This window comes from Prionailurus viverrinus, chromosome D2, assembly GCF_022837055.1.
Source record: "Prionailurus viverrinus isolate Anna chromosome D2, UM_Priviv_1.0, whole genome shotgun sequence".
Taxonomy (NCBI): Eukaryota; Metazoa; Chordata; class Mammalia; order Carnivora; family Felidae; genus Prionailurus; species Prionailurus viverrinus.
The window spans coordinates 72,669,969-72,682,336 of NC_062571.1; the positions used below are offsets into that span (position 1 = coordinate 72,669,969).

General features: G+C 35.4%; 1 protein-coding gene across 3 annotated transcripts in view; it reads left to right on the plus strand.

Annotated features, from left to right (window-relative positions):
* The window catches only part of ATRNL1 (attractin like 1), a 778,070-nt gene that overhangs the window by 122,082 nt on the left and 643,620 nt on the right, over nucleotides 1–12,368 (plus strand). For all 3 annotated transcript variants that reach the window (XR_007145488.1, XR_007145489.1, XM_047826276.1), the window contains exon 10: nucleotides 11,949–12,103. Coding sequence is in view for 1 of the 3 variants with exons in the window: in XM_047826276.1 (XP_047682232.1) it covers nucleotides 11,949–12,103 (155 nt within the window). In the remaining 2 variants the exon portion in view is untranslated. The remainder of the gene's footprint in view (nucleotides 1–11,948; nucleotides 12,104–12,368) is intronic.

Below are 12,368 nucleotides of genomic sequence, written 5' to 3' on the forward strand. Positions count from 1 at the left end.
AAATTTGGGTTGTTTCTGCTTTTTAGCTATTGTTAATAATACTTCTGTGAACCTTTGTGTACAAGTTTTTGTGGAGAGGTTTTTCATTTCTCTTGGGTATATATCTAGGAGTGGATCTGTGAGCTCTATAGTTACTCTATGTTTAAACTTCTGAGGAACTGCCAGACTGTTTTCCAAAGTGGGTGCACCGTTTTACATTCCCATCAGAAGTGTTATGAGGATTCCAGTTTCTCCTCATCCTTGTGAACACTTGTTATTGTCAAGCATTTTGATTACTGCTACTCTTGTGGGTAGTAGTATCTCATAGTTTTGATTTGTGTTACTATAATAGCTATTCATATTGAGCATCTTTTCATGTGCTCATTGGCTATTTACATTTCTCTCTTGGAGAAATGACTATTAGGATCCTTTCCCATTACATACTTTGTGTTAGGAAGTCTTTATATTTTCTACATGTAAGTCCTTTATTAAATATGTGAATTGAAAATATTTCTCCCATTATGTGTGTTATTTTTCACTTAGTTTACAGTGTCCTTTGAAACTCAAAAATTTTTTAATTTTCATGACATCCAGTTTATTGTGTATTTTGTCACTTACACTTTTGGTGTCATGTCTAAGAATCTGTTGTCTAACCCAACTCCAGGAATAATTACTTCTGTGTTTTCTTCTAAGAGTTTTATATTTGAGTTCTTACATTTAGGCCTTTTATCCATCCTGAGGTAATTATTGTCTATATTGTGAGAGAGGAGCTTTTTTTTTCTCCTTGTAGGTGTCCACTTGTCCCAGCACTATTTGAAAGAGTATTCTTTCCTTTATTTGAATTTCCTTTTCTTTCAATTGGCTATTATGGTTCCTTGAATTTCCATATGAATTTTAAGATCAGTCTGTCAATTTTAAACAAAACAAAACAAAAACTCCAGCTGGGATTTTTATAGGGAGTGAGATGAATTTGTAGACCAGTTTGGAGAGTATGGCTATCTTAACAATATATTTTTTTCGAATTCATGAAAACAGGCTATCCTTCCATTTATTTAGTCCATCTTTAATTTCCTTCCTCAACATTTAAAAATTTTTATTTATTTATATTTTAATTTTATTTTTTTATTTTTTAAAATTTACATCCAAATTAGTTAGCATATAGTGAAACATTGATTTCAGGGGATTCCTTAATGCCCCTTACCCATTTAGCCCATCCCCCCTCCCACAACTCCTCTAGTAACCCTCAGTTTGTTCTTCATATTTATGAGTCTCTTCTGTTTTGTCCCCCTCCCTGTTTTTATATTATTTTTGCTCCCCTTACCTTATGTTCATCTGTTTTGTCTCTTAAAGTCTTACATGAGTGAAGTCACATGATTTTTGTCTTTCTCTAATTTCACTTAGCATAATACCCTCCAGTTCTATCCACATAGTTGCAAATGGCAAGGTTTCATTCTTTTTGATTGCCGAGTAATACTCATTGTTGGAGTAGATATACTCCATTGTATATATATACCACCTCTTCTTTATCCATTTATCCATCGATGGACATTTGGGCTCTTCCCATACTTGGGCTATTCTGGATAGTGCTGCTATAAACATGGGGGTGCATGTGTCCCTTCGAAACAGCACACCTGTATCCCATAGATAAATGCCTAGTAGTGCAATTGGTGGGTTGTCGGGTGGTTCTATTTTTAGTTTTTTGAGGAACCTCCATACTGTTTTCCAGAGTGGCTGCACCAGCTTGCATTGCCACCAACAATGCAAAAGAGATCCTCTTTCCCTGCATCCTCGCCAACATCTGTTGTTGCCTGAGTTGTTAATGTTAGCCATTCTGAGAGGTGTAAGGTTGTATCTCATTGTGGTTTTGATTTGTATTTCCCTGATGATGAGTCATGTTGAGCATTTTTTCATGTGTTGGTTGGCCATCTGGATGTCTTCCTTGGAGAAGTGTCTATTCATGTCTTTTGCCCATTTCTTCACTGGATTCTTTGTTTTTTGGGTGTTGAGTTTGATAAGTTCTTTATAGATTTTGGATACTGACCCTTTATCTGATATGTTGTTTGCAAATATCTTCTGCCATTCTGTCGGTTGCCTTTTAGTTTTGCTGATTGTTTCCTTTGCTGTGCAGAAGCTTTTTATTTTGATGAGGTCCCAGTAGTTCATTTTTGCTTTTGTTTCTCTTGCCTCTGCAGACGTGTTGAGTAAGAAGTTGCTGCAGGCAAGATCAAAGAGGTTTTTGGTTTTTAGTTTTTACAGTATAGGTGTTATACTTTGTTAAATTTATTCCTAACTATTTTATTCTTTTTGATATCATGGTAAATTGAGTTTTGATTATTTTTATTTTACAATTTTTCATTCCTAGTGTGCAGAAATTCAATTGAGTTTTGTATATTTTTCCTTTACCCTAAAAATTTGTTAAACTCATTTATTATTTCTAACAATTTTTTGTGGATTCATTAAAACTTCTGTATACAAGATCATGTCATCTGCAACTAGCAAGAGCTTTACTTCTTCCTTTCTAGTTTGAATACCTTTTATTTCACTTTCTTGCCTATTTCCCTTTCTATAATGTGTAGTAGAATGTGGAATAGAATTGGCAAGAACAGACGTCTTTGTCTTGTTCCTGATCTTAGGGGGAAAATTTTAGCCTTTAACCATTAAGTATCATGTCAGCTGCTCTTACTTTTTTTTTTTTCAAATAGATATCATTTATATTAGATTTCTATGGTTGCTATAACAAATTAGCACACACACATACACACGCATGCACGCATACACACACACACACACACACACACACACACACACACACACACACATGTATTCTTTCACGGATCTGGAGGCCAGAAAGTGTGAACAGAAGCATGCGCCCTCAAGAGGTGCTAGGGAAATTCCTTTCCTCTTTCAGTTTTTGGTAGCTGTCAGTATTTCTGGAGTTGTGGAGGAATTGTTCCATTGTCTGCCTCCAAGTTGTATTACCTCCTCCTCTTTTTTTGTGTGTCTTTTATAAGGACACGTCATTGGATTAAGGTTAGCTGCATAATCTAGAATGATCTCCTCTGCTCAAGATGCTTTATTTAATACATTTGCAAAGACACTTTCTCCAAATAAGGTAACATTCATACGTTCTAAGGATTAAAACGTGGATATATCTTTTGGGGTGGAATAACATTTGGTCTTTATCAGGTTGAGGAATTTCCTTTCTATCCCTATTTTGTTGGCTGCTGTTATCATGCATGCCTGTTAGATTTTGTAAATAACTTCTCCTGTATCTTTTGAGATTATCATTTAGTTTTTTTCTGTATTCTATTAATATTGTGTGTTACATTGATTTTCAGATGTCAAGCCAATTATGCACTCTTGGGATAATCTCCACTTGGTCATGGTGTATAATTCTTTTTATATGTTACTGGTTTTGATTTGCTAGTATTTTGTTTAGGATTTTTGTGTCTCTTTTCTAAAAGAATATTAGTCTGTAGTTTTATTGTGATATTGTTGGTTTAGGTATAAGATTCCTACTTTCTCATAGAATGAGATGAGTAGTGTACCATCCTATTTTATATTTTTGAAAAATTTATGAACAATTCACATTATTCTTCTTTAAATACTTGCTAGAATTCACCAGTGAAGCCATCAGGCCTTCCCCCACCTTTTTTTTTCAAATTTCCTTGGTCTCTTTATTTGTTACAAGTCTATTCAGATTTTCTGTTTCTTATCTTAGTTTGGGTAGTTTCTATCTTCCTAGGACTTTGTTTATTTCATATTGTTGTTTGTATGTAGTTGTTTAGTATTGGATTATAGGCTGACTTATTTCTGTCAGATTGATATGTGCCTTCTTACTATCTTGGTTTTAATAATTTGAGTTTTTCTCTTTTTATTCTTGTTTAGTATACCTAAGAGTTTGTAAATTTTTTGATCTTTTAAAAGAAAAAACTTTTCGCTTCATTGATTCTCTCTATTGTGTTTCCAGTCTATATTCTTTCCTGTTCCAATCTTTATTTGTTTTTTTAATTGTTTTTTGCTATGGGCTTTTGGTTTGCCCTTTTATCCAGTCTCTTAGGGTATAAGTTTAACTATTGAATTCTCATTTTTTCTTTAAATACATGTGTCTACAAATATAGATTTCCCTCTAAAGTATTGCTTTTGGTGTCTTCTATGTTTGTCTTGTCTTCATTCTCATTCATCTCAAAGTATTTTCTAATATGCTTATGATTTTTTCTTTGACCCACTTATTATTTTGGAGTGTTTCATTTCCACATATTTATGATTTTTCTCAAATAACTTTCTTTTTGTTTTAACTATTTTAATTCCATTATAGTTAACATACAGTGTAATTTTAGTTTCAGGTGTACAATACAGTGATTCAAAACTTACATACATCACCCACTGCTCATCACAAGTGCACCCCTTCATCCCCATCACCTATTTCACTCATCCCCCCATCCATCTCCTCTCTGGTTTGTTTATTCTCCGTATGTTCTAAGTTTGTTCTCTATAGTTAATAGTCTTGTTTCTTGGGGCACCTTGGTGGCTCAGTTGGTTAGGTGTCCAACTCTTGGTTTGGGCTTGGGTCATGATCTCCTAGTTTGTGAGGTTGAGCCCACGTTGGGGCTGCAGTTAGCAGCACGGAGCCTGGTTGGCATTGTCTCTCTCCTCTCTCTCTGCCTCTTCCCTGCTTTCACATTCTGTCTTTCAAAATGGACAAATAAACATTAAAAGAATGAGTCTTTCTTGGTTTGTTTGTCTTTTTTTCCTTTGCTTGTTTTTTTTTAATGTTTTAAGTGTTTATTTTTGAGAGAGAGAGAGAGAGAGAGAGAGAGAGAGAGAGAGAGAGAACGAATGAGGGAGGGGCAGAGAGAGAGGGAGACACAGACTCCGAAGCGGGCTTCAGGCTTTCAGGCTCCGAGCTATCAGCACAGAGTCAGACGCACTCACGAACCGTGAGGTCATGTCAGCTGAAGTCGGACGCTCAACTGACTGAGCCACCCAGGTGCCCTGCTTGTTTTGTTTCTTAAATTCCACATATGAGTGAAATCATATGGTATTTTCCTTTCTCTGACTGACTTATTTCACTTAGCATTATACTTTCAAGCTCCATCCATGTCATTGCAAATGGCAAGATTTCATTCTTTTCTACGGCTGAATAATAGTCCATCATATGCACACACATGCACATGCACGTACGCATGCACACAACTACACCCCACATCTTCTTTATTCGTTCTTCAGTTAATGGACACTTGTGCTACTTCCATAATTTGGTCATTGTGTCTCAAATAACTTTCTAATACTTATTTTTAATTTCATTCCATTGTAGTCAGAGGGCATACTTTGTATATTAATCTTTTTAAATTTATTGAGGTTATTTTATGACCTAGTATATAGTCTGTCTTAGAGAATGTTACATGTGTACTTGCAAAAACTGTGTATATTGGTGGTGTTGGCTGTGGTGTTCCTCATATGTCTGTAAGGTTCATACTAGTCAGATGTATTTCCTTGTTTATCATATAGTTCAATTCATTTTTGAAAGTTAGTATTGAAGGTTGCTACTGTTATTATTGACTTACCTGTTTCTTCTATTATGTCCATTTTGCCCCATTTTGGGGGTGTTCTGTTGTAAAGTCATATGTGTTCATAATTGCTAGACCTTTGTGATGGAATGGTCCTTTTATCACTATGAAATATTGCTATTAAAGTCTAGGAACGTTTTTGTTTTAATGTCTGTTTTGTTTGATGTTGTAGCTACTACAGCTTTCTTATGTTTATTATCTGCATAGAATATTTTTCTATCCTTTTTCTTTCAATATATTTGCACCTTTCAATCTAAAGTATGTCTCTTGGAGAGCATATAGTTGGTTCCTGTTTTTTTTTAATCTTGTCTCACAATCTCTGCCTTTTATTTGTATATTTTAACAGCTTCAATTTAATGTTATTTTTGATATATTTGAATTATCTGCCATTTTACTCTTTCTTAAATATCTCATTTGTTATTGTAGATAATAATGCTTTTTGTTACTCTTTTATTGCTCTTCCTATTAAATATTTTCTAGTGTCACATTTTAATTCTTTAATGGTTTTTAAAATAATTATTTTAGTTACTTGTTTAGTGTTGGTTTAGGGCTTATCATATATATCTTAACAGAATATACTTCAGACTTCTACTAACTCAACTGCAGGGAAATATAAAAATGTTTCTCTTTTAGAACTCTATTCTCTTTTTCATCTTTTTTTGTGATATGATAACTACATATATGTGTATATGTATATATATATAATCTATATATGTTACAAACTCAACAATAAATTGTTATTGTACTAATTTTATATACTTTTGTATCTCAAAGAGAGTATAAGGAAGAGCAAGTATATATTTCTTATGTAAACTTGCTATTAAATACTTTTTTGTGTTTCTTTTTCATTTGTTCTTGTTGATTTATATAACTATTTGGCATCATTTTCTTCAACAGAGTTTTGCTTCCCTCTGTCACTTTGCTGTTATTGTCAAATATATTACATTTCTATATGTTTTAGGTCCAGCAATGCACTTGTATATGTGTTGTTTTGTAACGATTGTTTTTCCTTTCTAGCACTCTGGATTGTTATACCTGATCCAAAACTGAACAACTTCCTTTAGTATATTGTAAGGAGGATTTTCTCCCCCAAAATGTGTTAATTTTTGTTCATCTTGTAATGTCTTCATTCTGTTCATTTTTGAGAGGTAATTTTATAAATATAAGGTTCTTGGTTGACATTGTTTTCCAGATTTCTTGAGGTATAATTGGCAGATAAAAATCATGTATTGTGTATATGTGATGTTTAGATATATATACATGTTAAATGATTATCATAGTCAAGCTAATTAACATACCATCATCTTACATAGTTCCTGTTTTTTGTGTGTATGGTAAGAATGCTTACAATGCACTGTCTTAGCAAATTTCAAGCATACAGTATAGTCTTATTAACTATAGTAACCATGCTGTATATTAGATCTTCGGAGCTTATTTATCTTGCATAACTGAAATATTGAATGCTTTGACCTATATCTTGACCCTCCCTGCCCCCCCCCCCCCTCCCCGGGTCCCCCAGCTCTTGTAAACCACCAGTCTACTCTGCTTTTTTGAGCTTGACTTCTTTTTAGATTCCACATATAGGTGAGATCATGCAGTATTTGCCTTTATTTCACCCGGCGTAATACTCTCCAGATTCAGGGGCACCTGGGTGGCTCAGTTGGTTAAGTGTCCCATTTCAGCTCAGGTCATGATCCTGTGGTTTGAGAATTCAAGCCCCACATCAGGATCTCTGCTGTCTGTGCAGAGCCTACTTTGAAGCCACTGTCTCCTTTCCCTCTGCCCTCTCCTGCTCATATTCTCTATCTCTCTCAAAAAATAAATAAACATTAAAAAGTATTCTCCAGATTCATCCATGTTGTTGTAAATGGCAGGATTTCCTGCTTTTAAAAGGCTGAATATATGTATACATTTTCATTGCTGAATAACATTATGTATGTGTGTGTGTGTGTGTGTGTATATATATATATATATATATATATACACACACACACACACACACACATATATATATACTAGATTTACTTCATTTACTTACTGGTGGACACTTAGGTTATTTCCATATCTTGGCTACTATGAATAATGCTTCAGTGACCATGAGAATGCAGCTATATCTTTGAGATACTGATTTCATTTCCTTTGGACATACACCCTGAAGTGGGAATTCTGGATTATATGGTAGCTCTTGGTAGTTCTGGTTTCAACTGTTTGAGAAAGCTCTATACAGTTTTCCAGTTGATTATTTCAATTTACTTTCCCACCTTTTACTCCACAGCCTCAGCAACAATTATTTCTTATCTTTTGATTGTAGCCATTCTAATAGGTGTGAAGTGATATCTCATTTTGTCTTTATTTGCATTTCCATGATGATTAGGGATGTTGAGCACTTTTTCATTTATGTGATGGCAGTCTGTGTGTCTTCTTTGGAAAAATGTCTATTCAACATCATTTGTCTATTGTTTAATTGGATTGTTCTTTTTTTTTTCTGTTGAGTTATATGAGTTTTTATATATTTTGGATATTATATTTTCTCCATTCTGCAAAACCAAGCCCAGTGTTGAGGGCCTCCCATTTTTTTCCCCTTGGGCAGTGCTTGAAGTGTTCAGGGTTATGCATCTTCTTCCCGTGCAGCAGGGTTGAGCCAGCTGTGTGTACTCATGAGCCATCTGCAGAAGCTCAAGTGTGCCACGTGGGGGAGGGAATTATGGATCGCTGGGGACATGTCTGTGCTATTTGAGGTATGTTTGCAGGTGATGTATCATAAGGAGTTCATGGATGGGCCTCTTGGTAGAGTTCATGAGGTGATTAGTAGAAACCTTAGCTCTTTGCTGAGTTTTGTGCCCTGGTCACTGAGTGCCCTTTTTCTTCCTCTGCCAGTCCTCTCATAGTTCTGGATGGGGTGAGAAAGAAGTGGTCTTGTTGGGCATAATCCCACTTGGCTGTGGCAGCTAGACACATACTATGCTGTCATTGCCCCTGTGGGGAGTAATTGTAAGTTGAAGGGGTTTCTCTTGGGAGTGATGTTTTTGCCTTGAGGTGGGGGGGGTGGTGTGTGATGTGGTAATGTGAAACTGTTCTTACTCTCTTTCGTCCTCCTGTTCTTGGAAGTTTTGCTCTAAGTGGTCCTGAGACTTCTCTCTGGACTTCTGGGCTCCCACAAAGGTGCTCTTGTCTCTACATGAGCTGATAAAAATCTGTTTTTGTGGGAGGATGAGGTCAGAAAACTCTTATTCCATCATACTACATAGGTCCTGTTTTTTCACATTTTTTTTCATTCAGCACACTGCATATGTTTGCATAGGTTATCGTTTCCAATCCCAGGTTGGCTGTATGTCCTGTTGGGTTTCTCTTGTGTGCAAAAGCATCATCTTCCTCTTGCTGCTTTTATGATTTTTTCTTTCTTTGTGGTCTTCAACATTTTTACTGTTTTATGTCTGAGTGTGGTTCTTTCTGTGTTTTTTTCCTATTTGGATTTCATTGAGTGTTTTGGATGTGTATGTTAGTGTTTTTCATCAAATTTAGGAAGTTGTCAGACATTATTTCTCAAAAAATTTTACCACTCTCTCCTCTGCATTAGTGTTCTCAGTAAATGCATGCTGTGGCCATTAATGGCACTCCACATTTCTTACAGGCCCTTCATTTTCATCTCTGTTCTTCAGATTGCTGAATCTCTTTTTCCTGCTTTCTACCTCAGTGATTTTGTTTTTCTTCTGCTTGCTGAAATTTACTATTTACCTCTCCCATAAATTTAAAAATTTTAATTTTTACACTTTTTAACTTTTTGGTGATTTCTGTATCTTTGTTGTTTTATATTTGATAAGGCATTGCCATGTTTTCCCTTACTTCTTTAAATCTTGATGTCTTTAAGACTGAACATACTTGTAATAGCTGCTTTGAAGACTTTTTGCTTCATCAGACTTCTGGGGCCTCAAAAGCAATTCTGTTGCCTGATTTTTCTGTGTGTATAGGTTACTTTTTCTTATTTCATCACATGTTATAATTTCTCCTGAAAGCTGAACATTTTACATAACATAGCAACTCTGGGTCCTGATTTTTCTCCTTTTCTGGAACTGTTGTTTGTTTAGTGACTTTGCTGAACTGTTTCAGTGAAGTCTTTTTCTTCCTCCAGTGGATCCTCTGATGCTGCTCCTCCCAGGAGGCAGCCTGGGGTGCCCCAAATCACCCCTGGGTGATGGTAGTTTTAGCAGGGTTCTCTTGGACTTTTCCTTCTGACCTCTCTGGTGAGCTGAGTGTATTACACCCACCTGCTAGTCACCACTAACTGTTGACTGATTGCTGTAGTATTCTCAACAATGCTCTGGGGCATTAATTGCTTCATAGTCTGTTTGAATCCAGTGTCCATCCCTTTTCAGGGGCAGTCTTTATGAGGCCAGTCTTAGGGATTCTGACCCTAGTAGGGCTCTTCTTAGCTGTCTTTTTCCCTGCTTCTCTCTGGTGAACTTCTGTCTCTTCTACGTTTGGCTGTCTCAGTTGCTTACGACCAAAACCTCCACTGTTTTTTTGAGTGCCCTTTAGGCTCGGAGTTTCCCCCCTTTTGTTATAAATAAACTCAGTTCCCTTGGGAGAGCTGTGGCACTCTTTTTCTTAGTCTGCCTCTCCCTGGTGTGGGGCAGGGTGAGACTCAGTGCCAGTACTTTCGAATTGTAGGTGGGTCAGTGGCTTGTCCTTTCTGGAGTGATAACACTGTGTTATGTGCAGGGCACTGGATGGGGATGGTGGCCTTTGCTCTTCTCAGCTTTCATGTAACTTCTGCCCTGTGACTGATGTGGGGTAAAGAGTTACTGGCCCTCTTAGCCTCCTAGGCCTGATGTATAGCTTGCACTAACGAATGAGGGCTAGGAAGAGGATGAGCATTCAGACCTCTCCTGCTTTCTCCTTAAATGGAGTTTCTACCACCAGAGCTGGGGGCCATGAGCAGTATTGTCTGCCTGCTGTTCCTGGTTAGATATCCATGGCCCGGAGAAGGAGCTCTCTCTGTTATTATCTTTACCCACCTGGGGTTCAACTTATTTATCGTTGAACTGCAGAGGGAGGGTGCAGACACAGGGAAGGATGACAGCAGATAACGGGTCAAATATCATGGACTGCTGCCGTTCTTACTGAAATTTAGTAGATACTGAAATTGAGTAAATATTTATTGGCTGTAGGGTGCCTGGCTCACCCAATGGAAGAGCATGCAGCTCGATCTCAGGGTTGTGAGTTCAAGCGCCATGTTGGGTATACAGATTGCTTAATAAATAAACTAAAAAAAATTTTGTTTTGCTTTTTGCTAAATTTTTCTGAGAACTTAAATGTCGTTTTTGTAACTTTTGCCAATTATAGTTCTTTTCCGATACAGTTTGTGGAACTTCTCATGTTGCCATTCTGGAAGTCAGCTCCATATTCTTTAGCCATTAATTGCTATAGGTTTTTGAGATATATATAGTATTTATACCTTACTTACTATACTATATGTACTAGGTTTACATTCTGATTCTTTTTTAGTACTAGTGCTTTTTATTTTAGAAAACTTACAAAGTATTGACTCATATGTCATGCAGCTTTATTATACAGTGATACATTAAAGTGAAATGTAATTGTGAGCATATGTTTATAGTACTTTCTCTTAGTTAATTTTTCCTTGAACATTTATATTAATTTAATGTTTCTAAAAATACACGTGATTTTACACAACAATATGGATATATCTCAAAAACAATCTTGAGCAAAGGAATGTACACACAAATGAGTACTAGGTATATGATTTTACTTTATAAAGTACAAAGAAAAAAATACAAATATAACAGACAATCCTAAAATTTGTGTGGAGCCACAAAAGAATCAGAATAGTGGTAATATTCTTTTAAAAATATATCTCAGTAGTGTTTACTTAGTTGTGTTCATCTTGTGAAAATTCATTGAATTTTAGACTTATGTGCACTTTTATGCATGTTATATTTAAGAACTTAGATAATATATTATGAGATCCATATGAATTACTAGTTTTAAATGAATACAATTGAGAGTAAATTTACTATATTCAACATTCTATTTACTTTGGTATTTAAAATTGGTGGTACTTTGGTCCTCTAGTTTTAAAGACACTTGTTTCCTACTTTTATAAATGAAGTAAAAGTTCATAATATACATTATTATAAAATCATGAACAATTATGTTTAATCTTGTTGTTTCCTCAAAGCATTTTAAGATACTGTGCATCTCAAAATACTTCAAAAATATTGAAATTTAGAGGCCATTTATGAGTTATTAAAAAATAAAGCATGTTATTTTCACAATTCTAAGGAAAATTCTATATGCAAGTTAGACCCTTTATATAATATATATAATCAGGGAGGTCTTTTTATCCTGTGTAATACATTTTTAAATTTTATCCTGTAGGACTATTTTGAAAGAAAGTGGGTTTGCCAGATATCTTCATTCAGCTGTTCTTATCAATGGAGCTATGCTTATTTTTGGAGGAAATACCCATAATGACACTTCCTTGAGTAACGGTGCAAAATGTTTTTCTGCCGATTTCCTGGCATATGACATAGGTATGTATCTGTTAGGATTGTACATAGTAGGAAATATCAGCAATTTGTCATGTAGAGATTCTCAAATAATATTAATCAACAGCATGTGTATATGTCATTTTAGAGATAAATTCAGAGATAAATTCCAGGAGAACAGACATTCTAGGTTTGAATGTCCTTTTTGAAGGCTTTTGTGTAATGTATCCCTATGTGAGCAATTTATCAGTCTGTTGAGTTTGATTGTTGCCATATTAGGTTTGATAATAGGTAGATAATGGAGCACTAT